This window comes from Penaeus chinensis, chromosome 2, assembly GCF_019202785.1.
Source record: "Penaeus chinensis breed Huanghai No. 1 chromosome 2, ASM1920278v2, whole genome shotgun sequence".
Taxonomy (NCBI): Eukaryota; Metazoa; Arthropoda; class Malacostraca; order Decapoda; family Penaeidae; genus Penaeus; species Penaeus chinensis.
In genome coordinates, this window is record NC_061820.1 from 35,703,200 (window position 1) to 35,725,699 (window position 22,500).

Genomic DNA, 22,500 nt, shown 5'->3' on the forward strand with positions numbered 1-22,500 from the left:
GTGTTCTACCTTTGTTTTGCGTCGTACTTTTGCCATCCTAAAGAATGCAATATACTAGGGTTTGCGTAGGCGTTTTTGGTCACTACTTCTCTTATTTCTCTTATCCTTACTGGAGATGATTTCACGTTTACAGATATTGTGTATCTTCACTCATCTTCACTTATCATTTTTTAATTTAGAAAGCAATATAGCATTACCCATATATAACACCTTGAAAGATAGGAAAACATTTTCCTTCAGTCACTCCTTAAAAAGCCCAAAGAATAAGAGAAAACGAAGAATAAACTCTCCAACACCATCACAAAGAGAGTCGGAATCCTCTTTTGACACTGAACTTATACCCAAAAGAGGATCGGATCCTTGTTGATTGTCGCAGCCAATAAACAGACCATTGCAAGGGAAAAGCTCGTGACAGGCTGGACTTCTGTCATAATTTCTCAATTAGAGGAATATTAAGAAGAAATTAAGGCTGGGAAGGAGGTTTTGAATATGGGATTGAATAACGTCTTGGTGCTGTCCCAAGTGACGACGTATATTATCGCCTTTTTGCTGTCGCTTTGTATTATTATTCCCATATCGTATCATCTGAGTGATTTCCGGTTAGTATTTTCGCATTTTTTTACGTATGTTTTCAATCGTACGGGTTTCCATACTTTAAGAATCTTCATGAATATGTTTGTTTCTCATTCACTCATTTGTGGTGCATGAGGGCTCTCCATATGCATATTTGTTTATTTCGTGACTTTTTAAAACCATCATTGATGTGTAGTGACTTTTTGGGGAGAGGTTTAAGCATGGACATTTTAAAATTTGCATAATTGTCATTTTCATCATTTTTTTTTTCTGATATCTTTAGGCGTTTGTGAGGATCCTACTGGGGGGGGGGAGGGGTTAGATAAAGAACCTGACCATATTTTTATAACTAAACACAATTTGAGGTTACTTAAGTGATGTTTTTATTTTATATCTTGATGTCAAATGTATTAATGTTGAAAATGGGTGACAGAGGATGGTTGTCAGTATATTGCAAAAACATGCAAATGGATAAAATTCAGCAAACCAATCACATTTGTCAATGGACTCCTGATAACAATTTCTGCTTACTAAATATGGCAGTGAAAATCAGTGGAATCAATTGATAAACACAAAATGAATAGCCGAAAATTCCTACAATTTGCGCAACTGGGGCCTAAGTGGGCAGTTTTCCACAGCCTCGGTCATGACATCACTCGCAAAGCTAATATCTCTTCCGGCTCTATCTTGGCATTAAAATGTGGATTTTAGGGGATAAAGCTGACGACTAAAACCATCATAAATGCACGCTCTCAGTCATGGGCAAGGAAATACATTGATGTCAAATTCAGTAGATTTTGAAATATAGACCTCTTCTAGAAAATGTTTTATTGAAGGGTATTTAATTGTTTTAATTCTTGTAGTTCCCTTTTATGAAGTTTTTTTGCAGTTGACTTTTGCATAGTAATAGAATCAGATTTGAAATATGTTACTAGATAGCATGCAGTAACATTCAGTTTTTTTTCTCTCTTTCTTTCTCTTTTTTGAGAAATATATTTCTGTTCTGTCCAAAACAACCTAACATATCCTATGAATAGTGATGAAAATACTTCATTGTCAAGCTACTGTTAGAAATATTTTCTTTTATCCTTTTATGGTGTGTGTATATATATATATATATATTTATATATATATATATATATATATATATATATATATATATATATGGAAACTAAGCTTTTTCAGTCATTTTCCACTCTCTCTTCTTGGCTTGGGACCAATTCATACAATTTTCAAGTTGATACTAATCAGTGTCAGGATCCAGGAGTGTTTGTCATTGCAAGAAAAGGAGTGGTTTGCGATGGTATGTGAGTGCTTACTGTTACCTATACAAATTTTGATGAGGATGGTTATGACAAGGTCTATTTAGCCATTGAGAGTAAAAAGATAATAAATTCATATTTTGAGTCACTTTCAAGTCACTCCCTTACGAAAAGCCATGATTAATCCAAAACATTTTGCACACTAAAACACATACCCTGTACTGCCAATTGAGAAATTTCTTTCTTAATAGATAAAAGTGACTGTTGTTTCTATAGAATTATCATATTGGTGACTAACTTAACAGAATTTAGTACAGTAATAACTGGATTTTGAAAATCATGTGCACTAGATTATTAGTCCATCAGAAAGTGTAATACTCTATTATGTATCACATTTCCTAGTGGCAATTAAAAGTTTTCTTGGGGGAAAGGGAAAACCATTTTTTAACCAATATTTTATTACTTAAAATGTAATTAATTGAACTGTACAATTTTTTTTTTTTTTTTTCACAAGTATAGTGATCAGAGCTTACTAAGCATATTAAATCTGACATTTGAAATGAGTCAACTACATGTTGATATATAACAGACATTCGTTTATGCAGATTGACACAAAGGTAATTTGCTTTTCCTTTCAGCTTCTCAACAAAATTCCAATCATTTTAGACTATTTTGTGACAGTTATTTATAAAATCTTCATTTGTGGGCTTTGTATATTCAATAAAGAACCTATATGCCAGTGTCTCAGATCTAAGGCATACTCTTGGTTTGCTTCTGTGGATGTTAGAGTAGGATAATTCTGCTGCTTATTCTTGAGTTTGAAGGTCTCTGCATTTTCAAAAGGGCCCCGTTATATCATAATGTTAATTTGGCCTCATTTAGTTGTTAAAAATGTATTTGTAATATTGAATGGAAAAAGAAATTTCTCAGTTTCTTATATGATATGAATAAATTATGTTGTAGATACAACATAATTTATTCAGGAGTCTTTATAATCACCAAAGTATTGTGTAACAAAAGGAAAGAAAACTTGTCAGACCAGTATTATGATGACATTGTGATAGTGTTCATGTTTATTTATAAACTTCATGACAAATTAGTTGATTTTGTGTTGGCTAAATTTTCACTGTTGGGTTCTTGAGTGTTTTAATTTTAATTCTAATTTCCTTTTAGATTTTCCATTATTTTTCTGTTCACAGATTGAATTATTCACATATCTTAATTTCTTACAAATCTATGGTACGTCTCCTGATGAAAGTGTATGTTAATTTCGTTTTAGATTTTCTGTTATTTTTCTGTTACGGATTGAATTATTCACATATTTTGATCTCTTATAAGTCTGTGGTACGTCTCCTGATAGAAGTGAATGAAAAGGAAGAGGTAATAGTCATAGGGAACAGAGAACTTATGCAACTAACTCTACCATTGATAATGATCTTATTGTACTACCTGTGTAAAGGTCAGAGTATTGTTTTAAAGATATCAGCTTGGACCCCAAAACATCCTATGTTATCTGACGATTTAAATAACTTTCTTCCTTTTTTCACCTAGACATTCATGTGTAAGTTTAAGAATTATATAATTTTCATGCAGTGTCATAGTTTATAGACAACTCAAGAAAACTGTATAGATTAGTTGGAAGAGATAATGATTTTTGCATGTATATGTGCAAGCACATATACATGCAGGCAAGCACTCTCCATTACACACACATATACTCGTACCTACACTCGCATGCACACACAAATGTGTATTTTCTCTCTCTCTCTCTCTCTCTCTCTCTCTCTCTCTCTCTCTCTCTCTCTCTCTCTCTCTCATTCTCATTCTCATTCTCATTCTCATAAAGATATAGTCTCGTATTTTTTAAGTAATTATAATGATAATAATCAAACAAATATAATTTTACTTTTTGGATCTTCTCATCCCATGTGTTTCACTGTATAGCTTGTTGGTTTCCCTCTCCATGAATAGTATGATGCCAATTTTTCTCATTCCTTCCAGAGGACATTGCTTGTTGTTCAGCAGAGGGAATTGGAGTGAGACAGATGGGCAGCTGGAAGTTAGCTGGGGCTCACAAGCCTTCTGTGACTATAATATCAGCTGGGCCAGTATTTCTCTCTTGATTGCCCTCATTCAGAGTTACAAATGCATTGTCCAGCTGTGTACTGGAGGAGAAAGGTAAGTGGTTTGTTTATGGATGATAGGAAAAATAATTGCTAGATAAATTTATGGTATATGATTATGGTGGATGACTATTATCTTATTTTTTAACTTGTTAATTTGTATGTACATCTATCTCTATGAAAAATAGATACAGCTGTACCAAACTGTGGACTGTTGTTGAAACATAAAAAAAATAAGTTACAAGGCAGATAAACAGCAAAACATTAAGATGTCACATATATTTTTCAGCACATTCCTGAGTGCATTTGTGGACGTTGTCGTGAGCGTTGTGATGTCCTTTGCTGCCCTCGCAGGAGCTCTTATCATCACCATTGGCTACCAGATATGGTGCAACACAATCATGCTGCGTTTCGAGGCGTGAGTATTGATGTTGCCCCCTTTTTCCCAGCAGTGTTAATACATAATGATGGACAGGCATGAGATCCTACTGTGGAGATTGAATGATATTTATTGTTGGAGCTGATGCCAATTGAATATTTGTTTTCCTCTGTGTAATATTTATAGTTTTATATCTTACAAGTCAAGCAGCTCACTTTAGTCTTCATTCATGCCATACAGTTACAACTTGCCATTTCTATTCTTAAAATTATCATGAATTTTATGATGCCACTAGAATTTATGTTTGCTACAGGGAGTAAAAAAACTTAAAAAAAACTCTCTTCATGATAAATTAGAATTAAAAACTATGTGGAAAAAGAATTACATTTTTTTATTTTTGTATTTATCTAATGAAGTTTAACTCATCTACATTCATACATCTATGACAGGAACTAGGAGATTAAAAGGGATTGCAAACTTGTATTTATTTGATCTTAATTTTGTGAACTTGTCCTGTTTTTCAGATGTGAAGATGCCACACAAAATGACATTGATAGGAAAGACGAGATACACACTCGTATGTTCTACACCCACTTTGGAACAGCTCAGGTAAAGATAGAATTTGCATTATTTATATCTGCTACCCATGGATAGTAGCAAGTTCTGTCTGTTGTTTTTTCTTATGCTGCCTCCTTTCATTTCAAGAGGGGTGTAACAAAAAAAAGTACTCTGTGTTTTGTTTAGCTTTTATGACCCAAGGTTTGAACTCGAAAATTGCAGATGGCATTTAATCCTTGATAGGGTAGGAAGTTCTCTATTCTGTACAATAGATTCGTAGTGTTGTATAGCTCTGATATTGCTAGTTCTCAAGGTACGGTATTCCAAGCTTGGCATTTCTCAATTCTCCCCTTGAAAATCAATAATTGACTAGTCCAGAATAAAAGGGGAAAGGTAAAAACATTGCTGATACACACACACACACACACACACACACACACACACACACACACACACACACACACACACACACACACACACACACACACACACACACACACACCTTTATAATAGTTTGTTGCATGAGGGTGTCTCACATATGTGGACCAAAATCTGGGCATTAAAATTACTTGAGTGGTGACTCTCAAGTATGTGGCATGTATGCCCAGCCCACACAAACCCTCATATGCAGTACCAAGACTCCTTGCAATGCTACTAGCTCTTTGGGCCACTTGTAATTGTAGGCAGGAATAGATTCCTGTGTGTGGATATACTGTACCCCTGCTGCCTGTACTCTTCCAGGCATGGCTTACAGGTGGTACACTCCACCCTCGTTTACCAGTGGAAATAATGCAGTAGTCTACTGCATCAGGCTCCCCTTCCTAAAGGCCCACTGACTTAGGCTCCCACCCTGTCACCTGCCACTTAGTAACAGAGTCCTATGGCATGATTCTTCATGGGCCTCAACCAAAGTTTTGTATGATGAGAGTTTCCCATCAGCTGCCCTGTGACGTAGATTTTATCATGTTAATTTGTATGTTAATTAACCCAGATCCAGTGGGTTAATTTCAGTATGGGGGCAAATATACTCTCTGCTTATTAGGTTGTGAAGCAGGAATTTAGTGTCACTTCCTATGTTACATACATACCATACTTCTTCCAGCTTACTCTGATCATTAAAAAGGTGCAGATCTGATATAAGATAAAGAAAATGGAAGAAGCTGTAACCTTGACTCAACCTTTGGTATTTTGAGTTAGGTAAAAAAAGATGTCATTTATTCCAGTTTAAGAGGAGTATTGTATTTTATTATTTTACAAGTTTAATTAAACTTGATATAATCTCTTGTTAATTCATGAAGTGCTATGTATATTCTGATACACATGTACCTTCATAATTCACCTTAAGCTTTTTTTTTCTTTCTTTCTTTCTTTTTTCCACAATCAATTGCATTACATAATTCTAGAATACAGTATTTTTCCTTAGATATACAAGATATACATGTAGAGTATTTAATAGCAAAAATTGTTAGGAAAGATTGAAGGCTGCATGTTTCTGGTGAAGGTGGCAGACTTTCAGCACACAAGGTAGTTTATAATATATTAGATCCCAAAATGCAATGTGCATTGTACAAATACATCTATTTTAGGAGAAAAAACATGCTGGTTACCATTAGGTACACTTCTATAAGACAGAGCTGAAAAATGCTGCTGTCTTATGTTGTGCACACATGGATATTTGACAAAAAAATATTTATAACCAGAGTAGGCTTTATTCAATGATAGTATTATCTTGAATTTGTAAGTCTTTTTCATTTTAAAATAAGATATGAATTATGAAAAATTGTTAATAAGATCCGTCCTCTTTGCAGTTTGGAGCATGGACTCTGTGGGTCTGCTGGGTTGGACTGGCAATGTTCTCCTGGTTGAAGCTATGGAAGTACCACCAGCAAGAAAACATCCGCGTCTCCATGGCCAGGGAGCGAGCCAGACTTGTCAGGGACAGACATGTTAGACTCACGGATTAAAAGAGATCTTCTGTTGCACAAGAAAGTAATGTTTAGAAATAAGGAATAGAAGAGACAGTGTATGTAGAGAGAAGCATATATTTCCGTATTTGTTCACAGTGATGGAGTGAACCTCTCAAAGTGTAGCTGTCAGTATGGTAAAGTATTAGGTGTTCATTCAGGTAACTGACTGAACAGTTAAGTTAAAGAAGGGTAGGCAGTCGTTTCATGGATTTTCAGATTCCCCCACACGACAATGTATCATAGCTAGAAGTACCATTTGAAATAGTTACCAAAGGCTCAGACATGCAATATAATCTGGATATATATATATATATATATATATATATATATATATATATATATATATTTTTTTTTTAATTAACCAGGGTAGTGGATGGAAAATGAGTATATATTATTTTTTACTTGTGATAAGTAAGTGATCAATTTTAGTGCTTGTCTATTATTACCAGAGATGTAGTTTACCTACTTTGCCTTGTCCAATTAGAACAAGTTTATGCTCCTGATATGTTTTCAGCTTTAAAAAAAATAATAGAGCCATTATGTAACTATTTTCAATTTTTATATTATATTGTATAATTACAGCATACCACTACATATATTTCCAGATTAAATCCAGGTTACATATTACATTGCTTTGGTGAATTTTGTTTGACATATTACAATTTAAAGTACCAAGTTTTGTAACAAATCTTTATTAATTGTATAAATAATCAGTGAATGTATCAGTTGATAATGAAAAGTTCCAAATTATTTTCCTGAATATATAATGATAATGGCATTCAGAGTGCTCCAGTTTTCACTGGACTAAGGACCATTCTTGTAGATTTACTCATGGATTTTAAGCAGTATTAGAATACCATCTTTGAAATGAGATACTGAAACTAGAAAATCTCAACAGTTTGATTGCATGTGTCTTGCAAAGTGTCACAGGAAGATGGTAAGCTGCAGTTTCAACCATCCATACCCTCCATTTGAGTTTTCCGTAAAAAGAGAACTGAAGACCCAGAGCTACTTTGTGTCATGCCCATTGAAAAGATTAGCTTTTCACTGCATGACCCTTTTGAAGAAGTTTGGTCTGTGATTGGAAATCCTGAGAGAAGTTCCAAAATATACTAGGTTTCGTTTCCGATTTCTCAGTATTTCTCTGATTTTGTCTTTGTTAAAGATGGTTGGAGGTGTTTATATAAAGGGTGACTTGGTACTCTTCAAGAATCTTCCATACTTTTATTATTTTTTTTGAATCGGGTAATAAAGATAGTGAAAGTTATGCATGGATGGCACGTGGGTCCTCTTTTTGAAAGGTTTATATTTTTGTCCATGGGAAATTGTGCCAAATTGTGCAAGTTTAACTTTCTTATGTCCTTGGTTCCTGTCATGTAGTCATATTGTTTTTAATATGTTGTTGTTTTTCTCACTCAAATTAAATGTCTTCAACATGTAGTTTTGCAGTAGTATCCAAAGGGTTAATTAGTTGGAAACTGAATGTTGTATTAACTTGTAAAGTCACTGCAGCATTGAACTACAAGTCCACGAGATAAAATGGAACAAAAGTTACCCATATAATTTTCCCGTTTTTCATGCTTATTTGCCATAGGTATACAAATACTTTCCAGACTTATGGAATTATTTGACATTTATTAGTTTCATAACCTAAAAATTTATGTAAATTGAAAATGCCTCCATGAGGCTGCAGGGATAAATTAAGAAAATAGATTATCTACTTTCATTAGAAAAGCTTACCCATATTGAAAGATATATGTAAATTGCACAACAGAATCAATTCAGATAGTATGAGTTTATAGACATAAAAAAGGGTATTTTATATAAGGTTTTGAAACAGTGATGTCATACTCGGTTTTTAGTTTTGTCAGTTGTCTGAGGGCTAAGTTGAACTAACCTATCAAAATCAGTGTACTTGTATAAAAAGTCCTCCTTCTCCTTCTCCTCCTTCTCCTGCTTCTCATTCTTCTTCTTATTATTATTAATATTCTCCTCTATCTTCTCCTTCTCCTCCTTCCTCTCCTTCTTCTCCTTCTTCTCCTTCTCCTCCTTCCTCTCCTTCTCCTCCTTCCTCTCCTTCCTCGCCTCCTCCGCCTCCTCCGCCGCCGCCTCCTCCTCCTCCTCCTCCTCCTCCTCCTCCTCCTCCTCCTCCTCCTCCTCCTCTTCCTCCTCCTCCTCCTCCTCCTCCTCCTCCTCCTCCTCCTCCTCCTCCTCCTCCTCCTCCTCCTCCTCCTCCTCCTCCTCCTCCTCCTCCTCCTCCTCCTCCTCCTCCTCCAGTGAGGCTTATCTTTGTGTACATCAAGAGGACTTGGCTCCATATAAATAGAAAAGAAGAATGAAGATGGTTATCGTTATATTTTTGTGTTCCTTCTTCATTGTCTGTATTTTATATGTGTAAAAGTTTCCCTTGAAATAATATTGGCTACTGCTTCATGCGGTAACATTTGAATATGTTGTAATAGTACTGTAAGCAGCTGTTCACATTATCGTATGACAAATTTTCTCTTCTCTTCTCTTTTTTTTTTTTTTTTTTTCTTAAGGCATTACGTGCATCTTCTTTCTTTCTGTCTTTCTTTCATTCTTTCATTCTGTCAGAGCCTAAAATCTGACACCTCAGTTTTAAGGCAACTGGCAATAGACTAAACCTAATGTTTGGTGACTAAATTAATGTCAGCATGCAATAAACCCAAATGCCATAATAAAGTCTATTAATGTCAGACAAATTGTAACAACAAAAATGTGATAGGCAAGTGTTTTGTAAGTTGAAGTGTTTATCCTCTGCTCTCCTTTTTTGGGGGTAAGGGAGTTTAAAGATTACTTAGAGGTGAATGTAATAAGCTTCTGTAATAAGCTATGAGTGGTTCATTTGTCCTCGTTATTATACTAAAAGCAAGATAATGTAAATAGGATGCTTAAGTTTCAAAGCCTTTTTTTTTTTGCTTCTTCTTTTTTTATCATTAATAAAGTTTGATTTGTAAAAGGTAAATGCATTATTGTTATTATTGTTGTATATGTAAACAAAAACATAGATATTTGGTTTCAAATAGGTAAGGTTGTCTTCACTGTAAATAGAAAAAACACACAAAAAAAGAAAATGGTCAGGTAGTACTTTTTCTTCAGAATAAAGACTATTTCCTCAATAATATATTATCCACAAAAGAGATATGAATGGAGTATTATTTTAAAATGCCTTTGAAATATATTAGAAAAGTGCTTACAATTATACAGGTTTAGTTTATTTAACAAATGCAGATGATGTGTTATTACAAAGTATAAAAGGATTTTTGTGTGCTTTCTGCTCTCCTATTTTTTCTGTAAATTGCAGTTAGAAATTAAAAAGTTCCATCCTTTGTGTCCCCCAAAATAAAATTAGACAAAATGCATTAGCATTTGTTTTTTGATAATTAGTACGTAGGTAATTTTGTAGTACAACAAATTATTAGAAATCCAATCAGATTTAGAAAGTGGAAACTCAAAACGTTCAAATGTTGGTAATGAAGCTGTCTTTTTGTGATAAACAAAGCATCCCCCCCCCCCCCCTTGTGCAATCAACCATCCATGTTATGGCATACAAAAATTATTAAATGATTACTTGACTTATTAGTGCTGGGTACAAGCACTGTCCACTGTAGGTTTGTTATGTCAGTTTTGTTTACACAGACTTGACTTCACAAGTGCTTAGTCTAACCTACCTAACCTCAGCCATTCCTTCAATTTTACAGAAAGGTTATTAATTCTAATGCCAATATTACCATTGGTGATGTTACTATTCATTGTCTAAGCACTTGCGGAGGCTTCCATGTGAAAACACAAGTGATAAATTCAATTATAGGAGACAGGGCATGTATAATGTCCTCCAAGCATCAACAGATTAGGCAATATTTCATAAGTTATTTCATCTTCAGGTTCATTTTGAGAATAACATCTCAGTCCAGTCCAGAGATATTAATAAGTGTGAAACAAGGAAAGTTCATACATAAAAGTCATGAGGATTTGGGAGGCCAGCAGCTGTGTGCTTATATAATGCCGCATGTTTAATTACAGAAAAATAAATAGTATTGAACAATTGCTGCTGATGGCATATTTGTTTCATAATTTTATTGAGCATTGATATTTAGCACTGAATATTTTGCATTAGGTATGTAATTGAAAAAAAGTTAACATTTACAAGCATATATAGAAGCTAAACAAGCAGTTGCTTTCAAAACCAATGTCAAATTCCAAGCAAAGACAGAACTTTTTTTAGTATGTCACAAATGTAATTATACTCATTTTTTATTGAGGCACTTGAGAGTATGGTGATGACAGGGCTGACAGATTGGTAATGACAATTATCTGGTAACTGATGGGTTTGTGCACCCAACCAATCATCACCAACCTCTCAAATGCTCTTCTCTTCATTAAAAAATGGAATGTAATATGAATTTAGTGCCTTTCTTGGGAAATAAATTTTGTATTAAATAAACTCAGAATTAAGATCTTAAATTGCGAGTTATTTGCTAAAGGTATTGATAAATTTGACAGGGATGCATGTGTGTATGAGAGATGGAATGTATGCCTGTGTATAAATTGCAGTTATGTACTGGGAACGCTTTATAATAGAGTATATATCCTGGGCAGGGGTAAATTTTTCATGGCAATGCATTTGATATACTTGGTGGTATCTTAGGGAATGTAGATTATGGAGATATTCACAGTAATCTCTATTTTATAAAAAATAGATCATTATGCTCTCTTTAAGGAAGCAAGCAGCTAGTGTATTATGTACCTTTTTTGAGTAGCAGAAAATGTTAGTCTTGTCCCTTTGATGTCAGCAATAAATACAGTGTGTGTATAGTATTTTATTTTCCTTCCATATGTTCCTGGAGTATAAGTGTGGAGTGAACTTGTTTTAAATCTAAAGAAAAAATATTAAGAGATATAATTCAAATATAGAAAGTTTATTCACAGCCCAAATTCAGGTTCTAATTAGACTGTTAACAATTACTGTTTGCAGGTTATGCACATACTTTTTAATTCAAAATGTGGAAAAAGCTGATATACTCAATGTACCATAAGGGGGGCATTCAAGCAAATAAAAAAACATAGTTATTGGGCTTATTGCTTTCACATTTACACCAGAGTTAGGGACACACTATATGTACATTCGATCTCCACAGAACAGTCTGTAAACCATTACTTTTTCACCCCATCATAAAAAAAAATCAAATGTCTGCTTCTCCTACACAAAAAGTTCTACATCATGAAATTACTATGGTATAAAGTCCTACTTCCCCCCAACCCCCCAATCCCTTGCTTCTTATTGTCCTAGGGGGTTAGGAGACGGAGACTGAAGCCCAATGTAGGGGATCAACCTTACCTTCGTCTCGGCCCTCATCTCAACTAATTTTGCAAGGTCTTTTCTCCCCCCCCCTTTCCTTTTCTTTCTCTTCTTTATCCCCTTCTGTCCCCTTATTGTATTCATTGATTCATTAACTTCTACCTTTTCACCCCAATACTTTACCATAGTGCTATATGAGCTTTGATGTCTAACATATTTATTTGTTATAACCTTTAACCATTAAAGACCTAGGTCAACCATTCCAATATGCAATGTGATCTGTCAAATTCCATACACTTTTTTTTTCTTTCTTTTTTTTTTTACTAGACACCCCCCTTAAGGCATTTTCTAAACCAGCCTGAACAACTGGTATGCCTATGAAGTGATGTCAGAGGCATGAAAACCATAGACTAAGCAACTGATTTAGGTGTGGAATTGGTGGTTTAACCAGTACCTTTCCCACCTCTGACAGCACTTATTGGCCATGCCAGCTAATCATACCTGTTTGCCTGGACATACTAATCAGGCCCATCCACAGAATTGAGCAGTGCTATACTTTTAGCCATCCATATGATATTATTTATTTACTGCCATGTCAACATCCAAGGTCACTGGTGGCATATTCAAAATATAGCAAAAGAGTGGATCTTGGAGGTGAGGTCCCCGGGTAAGGAAGGTTTTTGATTCATAAAGCTGTTTGTGGATTTCAAGAATGGTTAATAGTGAAAACAAATGTGCCATACATCAAAGGTCATAAGCATTATGATAAAAGTAAAGGGGAAAGGGTAAAAATTACTTAATGATTCCGATAAGTGGAAGAAGAAGGGAAGATACAAGGAAAGGAGAAAAGCCCATGCAAAATTAGTTGAGGTGAGGGTCAAGGTCCAAGGCTGAGACATGATTGAGGTCCTTACCCTGGACCTCAGTCATGTCTCCTGAGCCAACGCACACAAGAGGAAGCAAGACATTGGGGGGGACCCATTGATATTTATTTATTGTTGAAAATTTTCTGCCACATCAACATCTAAGGTTAATAGCAGCTTATGCAAAATATAGGAACTGGGTAAGACTTTGGGATAAAGTCCCCAAGTTAAGTTTTTTTGTTCAGTAAGGCTATGTTTGGGGATTTCCAGAATGGTCAATGGTCAAATCAAACAAATGTACCAGACATCAAAGGTTACACAGAATTAAGGTAAAGTATCATAGCAAAAAGGGTTAATAATTTGGTTGAGTGGTCAGAAGAAAGGGACGAAGAGAAAGAAAGGAAAGGGGGAAGAAAAGATCCTGCAAAGTTAGTTGAGGCAAAGGGGTGGGCCTCAGTCTCTGCCTTGTAAGACCCCCCCCCCCCCCCAAGGCACCAACGAACAAGGGATTGGGGGGATCCATATATTTTATTTTATATATTGAAAATTTTTTCAGCAACAGCGTATTCAAAATATAGCAATAAAGTGAGGCTTGGGGAAAATGCCCCTAGGTAAGGAAGTGCTATATGACATCAAAGGTCATATGGCAAAGGTAAAGTATAGTAGTGAAAAGGGTTAGGAACAAGTTAATGATTGGGCCACAGTCCAAAGCTCTCCACAACAACAACGAACAAGAGACTTGGGGGATCCATATGATAGAACATTGTTGGCTGGGCTATTTGTCATCGTGCACTGTGTGATAATTTAAACAGTTGTTTACAAAGCATAGCCAGCAGGAGTAAGAGGTGCAGTAAAATAACTACACTGAGCAACAAAAAGGATCTAGAGAGTCCATTTGTAATTCTGCATGCCTGGCAATGGTTATACTACAAGTTACTGTCTAGCTTATTGGCTCAAGGTCCAGCTGTAGGCACAAGCAAAAAGTATTTAACCCCTACCCAACGGGTCACACCATGAGGCGTCAAAACAAACTGCTTGATCTGTGGCATGCAACTGCACACTGCAGTGGCGCACCAAAGTGCTATGAGCCGGTGATTCAGCTTAATGTACCCAACTCCAACACTCAAAGTCTGCGTGTTGCCTTTGATCTCCAGAGCATAGTTTTTTTTTTAGTTTTCTTCACCCTTCATCAAGGGGTTAAACAAGAAACTCACACCTGCAGAAACTGATCATGTGGATTGGACTTTTATCACCGCATTTCTTGGTGATACTGTGTTTTTTTTAGGTGAATGAAAATTGATAGTATAAAGTAAGTCAAGACAATATAAGACAATAAAAAATTGGAAGATGATTTACCCAAGTGCATTGTTATCTCAGGCACATACACATTCAGTTTCCTGTATACAGTGACTTTTGCTTGTCTATTGACACTTAAAGAGTTGAAACTTTCTTCAGAAATTTATGTGCAAGACTTTTTCAATTTCTTTCTCATTTTCTAATTCATTAATCCAATGCACAATTTTTTCCAATATATATAATCTTTTAGTCACTTTGATTCCTGCATTTATATTTTTTATGGTGTTGCTGGGAAGATCTGGAAACTGGCACCATGTGTTTTTACTAAAAAACAAACACCTATTGATAAAAGAAGATAGCAATTTTATCCTTTACTATTACTATGTTAACTTCAGATAGTTGTTTATATCTTAGTTAAGCTGTCTGCAATCTGGATAATATGAGGTCTTCGCTTTGTCCTATACATAATGTCTTCCCTTGAACAGAAAATTACTAAATTTTCATATTACTCTATATCTATAAGAATTAGAGCACATACTGTCTTATGGTGGAGGGCCCATGACCATAGATCAGTAAGACAGAAGGCCGATCCAAACTTTATCCAGCCACAGAGTAAATTTCTCATACTCTGAGCCATGTTTAAACACAGGGTTACATGACAAGCACCCTATGCAATGCACCACAAGATGAACTGCATGGGATAGCATTTGCCTTTTAATTCTGTCTGAATAAGAAAACACTTTACAAATCTTTAGCTCCTGTGTAGTTTATGAAAATCTGCCTAGGAGTGTAAACACTTTTTCTACAGATTTTAAGGCCACTCTCAGAAAATTGCCATCAATCCAACAAAAATAATATCCATCTATCTATCTATATATACATATGTATAAATTTTAAGAATAAAAGCTTGACTAAGCTATTAAATCTTTTGATACAAAACAAATTTATTTTCAGATTAAGAATTGCTCTCTCTCTTGAAGAAAACAATAAAAAACTTTGTTTTACTTGTATTTTTGTGTATAACTTGCATTCTGGTCAACTACAGATAAAGGGCCACCTGCCCTGTCTGCAATAGAGTTCTATCACCAAGGAAAACAAGGAACAAAAACAATACATTTACACTTTTATTTTCCAATTATGTATCATAAGAACTCCTCATACTTGGACTCTCAAACACTGTATGTACATAATAAGTCACAGATGAAAAATAAAATTAACTGTCTCGATTTACATTTAACTTACACTCTTATCTAAAATCAAAGCGTCTTCAGAGGGCCTTAGTGCTCATCCTCTTCATATCCGTCGGGAAGAGCATTAGCATGAGAATTGTGGAAGAGTGACTTCTGTCCTTCTCCCCATGGGAATCGCTAAAATGTAAAAGAAAATATATATAAGTAAATATGTACAAGTAAATACAATGAATCTTTCTAGGGCTATTTCAGGAAAATACAAAAATGTATTTGATATGATGGTATATCAAATCTGGGACGGACATTCAAATTTAGGAAAGGGAGTGCATGGTAGCTGGTAGCTGCAGTTCATGTAACTTCCCCCCACCCCCCCTTAAATGGACAAAAATGACTAGTGACAAAAAGTTGCACCAAGGCCCACCATATCTATAGTAACTGCTACAGCAACTACCCTAAAATCGTAACTAGATTCTTAAAAAATATATATCTAAAAAATTCAGTGACTGACATCATCAGAAACTATACAGATGCCATGGCCACAAACTCTCAATAACCAGCCCTTGCCTACCACAACCATTACCGAGGAACCAGTCAAAGCCAACAGGTGCTGTTTAATAAAAAAAAATCAAACATACAACTAGTGACATGTACACAATATGATGCACAGAAGAGAGCATAACCGACCATATTTCACTTGTCTCTGTCAATCCTTCATATAACCTCTATCTTGTTTTCCAGTGTTTGAGTCAGTCTAGCTTTGTGATTCTCTTATGGCACTAATAATACCCCTTAAGCATAATATAAGCAATGCTGCCAGTGGCCTAGGGGAGTCAAAGAAATTATTACTCAATTATTTATTTACTTCTATAAGTTTGTTTTTTTTTGTTTTGTTCTTTCGTTGATTAGGATAGAATATGGGGAAGGGTTAAAATTAATACTTTTGCCTTTTCATCAAGTGGCTTGGCATGTATACTGTTCATTGTACTATAACATTTTTCATGAACTTGAACTTCATTACATAGGAGATACTGCTATCCACAAGCTGACCCTGCTTCAATATCACACTCAACTGCTGAAAAATTATATGGGATTAATTAGCTACCTTGGTTCGGAGTCGGAGGTGTTCATAGGCAATGAAATCTGGCCGGCCGTGTTCTCCCGACATGAAAGCATTCACCATGCAGAGTGCCACCGCAGGAAGGGCAACCAAATAGGACAGCATCTTCCACTGCTTCGAGCCACCTGTTATCAAAAAAAGAATCTCAGTATTAGATGCTTAGGGTACTATTCAGGAGCCTTGGTGGGGTGGGGCAAGAGGGGGGATTTCCCACTAAGCTTTCAAAGGGCACTTTCAAATGAGCTAATCTTGTCTATATATCCACTATATGGTTTTAAAAATGACCCGGAATCGACGCAACACACTTAAAATGTAATACTTCTCATCGGCGTTTCGGAACAACTGGCGTCGCACAGTCTGTCAAATCTCCCGGTGGAAAAACACACATGCACACAGGGGTATTGTGCAAAATAGTGTAAATAATGAAGTAGTATAATAAAAGTAAAACACTTCATTAAATACATGAATTCGGAAAAACAGACTCCGCTAATTGCAAAATAATCCTTTTCACAAGCGTGTAGTAATACATGGACTACTTCATAGATCGCAATAATGAGTTACGCGTCCCATTTGTTTTGATCCTGGCAATGTCCATTTTGCTCTACCTCCGTGTGTTACTCTCAGTAACATTAACCAGACAGACAAGTACCACAACTTGTAGAAGTATATAAATGGAAATTCTACTTGATTTTGATTTTATAATTTTTCTTTAATCCAAATTTTGGCAAAAGTTATAAATGTTTATAAATATGCATATTGGTGTAGCAAAAAATGGTTAGTAATAGTATGAAGAGCAAAATAATACAATTCCATAAACAAAAGTAAAACAGAGCAATCACCTCTGGTAACAGAAATAACGAAGCTAGAAAGTATGAGCTCAGTTTTTTCAAACTCCATAAACATTAATTACAGCTCCTGCATTCACATGTGCATGTGGATACATCTCCATCTCCATCTCCCTCCCTCCCTCCCTCTCTCTCTCTCTCTCTCTCTCTCTCTCTCTCTCTCTCTCTCTCTCTCTCTCTCTCTCTCTCTCTCTCTCTCTCTCTCTCTCTCTCTCTCTCTCTCTCTCTCTCTCTCTCTCTCTCTCTCTCTCTCTCTCTCTCTCTCTCTCTCGCTCTCGCTCTCTCTCTCTCTCTCTCTCTCGCTCTCGCTCTCTCTCTCTCTCTCTCTCTCTCTCTCTCTCTCTCTCTCTCTCTCTCTCTCTCTCTCTCTCTCTCTCTCTCTCTCTCTCTCTCTCTCTCTCTCTCTCTCTCTCTCTCTCTCGCTCTCTCGCTCTCTCTCTCTCGCTCTCTCGCTCTCTCTCTCTCGCTCTCTCGCTCTCTCTCTCTCTCTCTCTCTCTCTCTCTCTCTCTCGCTCTCTCTCTCTCTCGCTCTCTCGCTCTCTCGCTCTCTCGCTCTCTCGCTCTCTCGCTCTCTCGCTCTCTCGCTCTCTCGCTCTCTCGCTCTCTCGCTCTCTCGCTCTCTCGCTCTCTCGCTCTCTCGCTCTCTCGCTCTCTCGCTCTCTCGCTCTCTCGCTCTCTCGCTCTCTCGCTCTCTCGCTCTCTCGCTCTCTCGCTCTCTCGCTCTCTCGCTCACCCCCCCACTCACCCACCCACTCACCCACCCACTCACCCACCCACTCACCCACCCACTCACCCACCCACTCACCCACCCACTCACCCACTCACTCACCCACTCACTCACCCACTCACTCACTCACCCACTCACTCACTCACCCACTCACCCACTCACTCACCCACTCACCCCACTCACCCACTCACTCACCCACTCTCTCACTCTCTCACTCTCCCACTCTCTCACTCTCCCACTCACCCACTCACCCACTCACCCACTCACCCACTCACCCACTCACCCACTCACCCACCCACCCACCCACCCACCCACCCACTCACTCTCACTCACTCACTCACTCTTTGCATCCACCCCATCAACCTTTCAATTCCCCCAAAGTCTTCAGAATGAAGGAGGTAAAGAGATAATTCAACTCCGAAAAAGAGAGCCAGCCTTGTTGTCATCCTTCCCATAGCATTTACTGGAGGGTCTGCCAGTAGACTTTCTAAGAGGTAGCATTTTGAACCTAAGAGTTTTAGAAGAATGGCATGGCTGGCTGTAGATTTTCAATGTTGGCAGGCGTTTCTGTAGATTCTCGAGCTGATTTTAATAATTTTCTTTTGTTTTATACATTATTGCATGTTATTTCTGGGGTAAAACAGGCTTAAGATTAAGCCTGTTTTACCTCATAATTTTCCTGATGTACTTCATGCCCTCCCTTCTATCGGGACTTAACAAACCAAGATGGTTGGCTGAATATGGATTTCTGCCAACCAAAAATGGTATACATCTATGGTATACTTATAATTGTCACTGATTATCATCGAATAAACACACTAACGCAAAATATATTTTTAAAAGAATTACCACGTTCCAATCAATATCACTAAAGAGGAAGCCACGTTCCAACTGAAGGCAAGTAATGTTTCTAAAACACAGCAGACCACTATCATACATATCTTGTAAGCGAAATTTCTCAATACACTACAAACTATATAATGCCTTTTCTTCACTTCAGTCTATGATCAGTATTCCTTGGTTTCTAAGCACTTTTTTTTTTTTTTTTTTTTTGGCATTTGGGGAGCTTGATGGGTCAAATATCAGACTGAAATAGATAATGTCTATTGGTTCTGTATATCCATTATATGGCTTTAAAAATGACCCGGAATTGATGCAACACTTAAAATGAAACATTTCTCTGGCATTTATCTACGCACGGCATCGCACAGCCTGTCTCTCAGTGGCAAAACGCACATGCCAGACAGTTTTTGCACAAGATAGTTTAAATAATTACTCAAATATGTAAAAAGTATAATAAGAGTAAAAGAATTCATTAAATACATGAATTAAGAAAAACAGATCCTGGCTATTACAAAATAACTCATGGACCTCTAGATACATCGCAGTAATGTGTTGCACATTATATTTGTTTTGGTCCTCGCAAGGTGTAAACAAAATGGGGACTTAGTCTAAAAGACGCCCCATGCAGAGCCTATTTTCGTCACTTCCCGGTAAACATGAGGCCACTACAGATAACTATGTATCGTTTCCTACTCTATTTTTTATGCACTATAAGATGGCAGTGTCCATTTTCCTCTTTCTCTGTGCGACACTCTCGGTAACATTAACCACAAAATATTCCAAAGCCTCTCTACATGGACTGCAGGAGAGAGCAGCGGACAGACTCGGCATCAGGTGCTCTAGCATGTCAGTCGTACTCTCTCCCTGCCAGGAATACGTGGGGGATTTCGCCTTCCATTAGGGGGGGAGGGGGAGGGGGGAGGAGAAGGGAGAAGGGAGGAGAAGGGAGAAGGGAGAGGGAGAGGGGAGAGGGATACTATATTATATTTCACCTGCAATTTCCCTGGTACCTTCCCTGCCCTCCCCAGCTGTCTGAGCCGAGATTGTCACTAAATGGGGTTTCCGCGGCATCATTTCGAAGTATTTGGCTAGCAAAGAATGGTCCGTCGATCCCAAAACCGTCGCGATTAGCTTGGCGAAGGTATTTTGAAAAATTACCGAAACTAGTCCTTCAAGGACATGAAAAAGGCGAAAAGGGTTGTATGAGGCACAGATAAGCTCACCGCAGTACACCACAGCTACGAAAGAAGCCCTGCCATTCCCTTAATTCTCTTAAGACTGGACCACATCAGCGCTACAGGAAGAAATCCTTCTCAAAACAAAAACAAAAACAAAATAAAAACATGTTCGTGAATTGGAATACTCGAGGACGTTTCGAAAGGCAAGTTGCCGGTTTCTCGAATTCCGTCAAACTCCCTTTCTCCTCCCGAACCTTCCCCACCCAAAACGAAGCGTCGGTATATTAACTTACCGTCGTGGGCTGCGCCGCCTCCAGCAGCGGAGGCATTGCGGAGGGAGGTGGAAAAAGTGCGGCGGGCGAGAGTGGCGAGAGAGGCGGCCATTTTCGTCGCGATCAGCTGGTGGAGTGAGGCCGGAGGCGGAGTCAAGTGAGGTCTCCGGCCTACCTAAATATAGCTCTTAAAAAATTGTACTGTGAGTTTAGATTGTATTTTAGGATTACTAAATACGTATTTTTTACTTCGTGTTTTAATAATGTCGGAATCGTTTTTTTGGTGAGTGCTTTTATTATTGACCGATAAAATTATCTCCTTTGATGTCAGCAAAATACGCAATAACGTACATAATAAGGTTAGTATGAAATAAATATAAGAACATACCCACATATAGATATACAAGCATATTTATAACCACATCATATATATTTTCGCATCACAAATAGTCAATATGTTTCAAAGTCAATAATTTTAGATGCTACTAAATTATTTAGTTATCCCTGAATACCTTTACAACTACATTTTCTTTAATTATCACCATTTTCTTTCACGTAAACTAAGGACAATAAAATAATTTATTTAAAAATTATTATATGTTTATGTTTAAGATATATTTAGGTTTAATATATATATTCGTTTATGTTTAAGAGATATATCGTAATGTTTAAGATATATCCAAGTTTTATATAGATCAAGACAGGGGATTAAACCGCATACATTTTATTGCTATGTCTGTATCCCTCTTTTCAATGCTATATGAATATCTTGTCTATATTGAGATGTTATAATACAGGGAATCACCTTTTATAAAGAAAAGCACTTTAGCCTGAGCCTTAATGCAAACAAACCGAGTCTCTAAAGCAATCTTGACATGTCTTATCTAACGAGAAGCATATTAAATACACGATACCTTGAATATACATAAATCGTGGCAAAAACACTTCTGTGCTTGTAGACAGTCAAAAAGCAAATTATGCTATCTATGTTTTTTATCCTCTTCATAAAAAGAGAACAAAGACTATGGACGAGTACAGAATCGCATTATTATTAGTAGTTGTATTTACATTATCATTATTGTTGTTGTTGTTGTTATTATCATTATCATGATCGATATTATCATGATTGTCATGATCGTCATTATTAGAATGTCTATTGTTATCATTATCATTATTATTATTATCACTATTTCTATTACCATTATCATAAACACTATCGTTGTCATTATCATAATATAAGTATTATTAATATAATTGTGATTATAATTATCATTATCATTATTACTATTATCATCATTATTACTTTTATTGAATACGTGAAAGTGATGCGAAAAGAAAACGAAAAATGTGAAATTAACAACCTTTCAATGTCTATCTACTTAATATATTTTTATTTCGAAAATGCGAGTAAAGTCACCTTGTGTTAATTTAGTGTCGCTTCCAAATATGAATGTTTTCACTTCCTCTGAACTATTTTTAACAGACATTACCTGAGGGCGTCCATTTTCATTCGGTCCAAATCTCGTTCTCCGTTGATTGCAAAACTTTTATACGTTTCTCTCTTTTTTTTATTAATCATTACCATAATTGTCGTTATCATCGTTTTCTTTCTTGCCATTTTTGCCATTATCATTTTGAGAAGGGATTAATGATGCAGAATTACATTGGGAGATTCCATTTGTATTTGATGATATGGTACAATGCATGTTGGTTATTTACAATGCAGATACATGACACGTATGAAGATACAATGCCGTGAATATCATGGCATAACGAGTATACGTTAACATCGAGCTCAGCAATACACGAACATAGCATACAGAACGAAACATGAACATAATGATTTAGAAGAGGAGCGACAAGCCCACGCCGTCACCACATGAGAGGATCATAGCAAGTGGCGGTGGAGTTCCACCAGGAGTCGAGCGTGACGAGGCTGGGTGCGGACTGTTGCTGGTGGAGGCGAGAGCAGAGTTGGCACCAGGGC

The 22,500-nt window shown here is 36.6% G+C and overlaps 3 protein-coding genes across 3 annotated transcripts in view; 1 reads left to right on the top strand and 2 right to left on the bottom strand.

Moving 5' to 3' along the window:
• Positions 1-364: 364 nt before the first annotated feature.
• Positions 365-7,601, top strand: LOC125031149 (transmembrane protein 179-like). Its single transcript, XM_047621698.1, has 5 exons — positions 365-599; positions 3,837-4,013; positions 4,248-4,376; positions 4,862-4,946; positions 6,704-7,601. Exons 1-5 carry the CDS (start codon positions 490-492, stop codon positions 6,857-6,859), a joined length of 657 nt encoding a protein of 218 aa, XP_047477654.1. The 5' UTR covers positions 365-489; the 3' UTR covers positions 6,860-7,601.
• A 7,850-nt stretch (positions 7,602-15,451) lies between these two features.
• On the bottom strand, positions 15,452-20,690 carry LOC125032143 (cytochrome c oxidase subunit 6A, mitochondrial-like). The gene is made up of 3 exons (XM_047623188.1): positions 20,535-20,690; positions 16,634-16,773; positions 15,452-15,708 (listed from the first exon to the last, which is right to left on the bottom strand). The coding sequence occupies exons 1-3, from the start codon at positions 20,623-20,625 to the stop codon at positions 15,619-15,621; spliced, it is 321 nt and encodes a 106-aa protein (XP_047479144.1). The 5' UTR covers positions 20,626-20,690; the 3' UTR covers positions 15,452-15,618.
• A 1,487-nt stretch (positions 20,691-22,177) lies between these two features.
• The window catches only part of LOC125036281, a 12,782-nt gene continuing 12,459 nt past the window's right edge, over positions 22,178-22,500 (bottom strand). The window contains exon 5 of the mRNA XM_047628768.1: positions 22,178-22,500. This exon is cut by the window's right edge and continues 926 nt beyond it. Coding sequence (XP_047484724.1) covers positions 22,386-22,500 — 115 coding nt within the window. The 3' untranslated portion in view covers positions 22,178-22,385.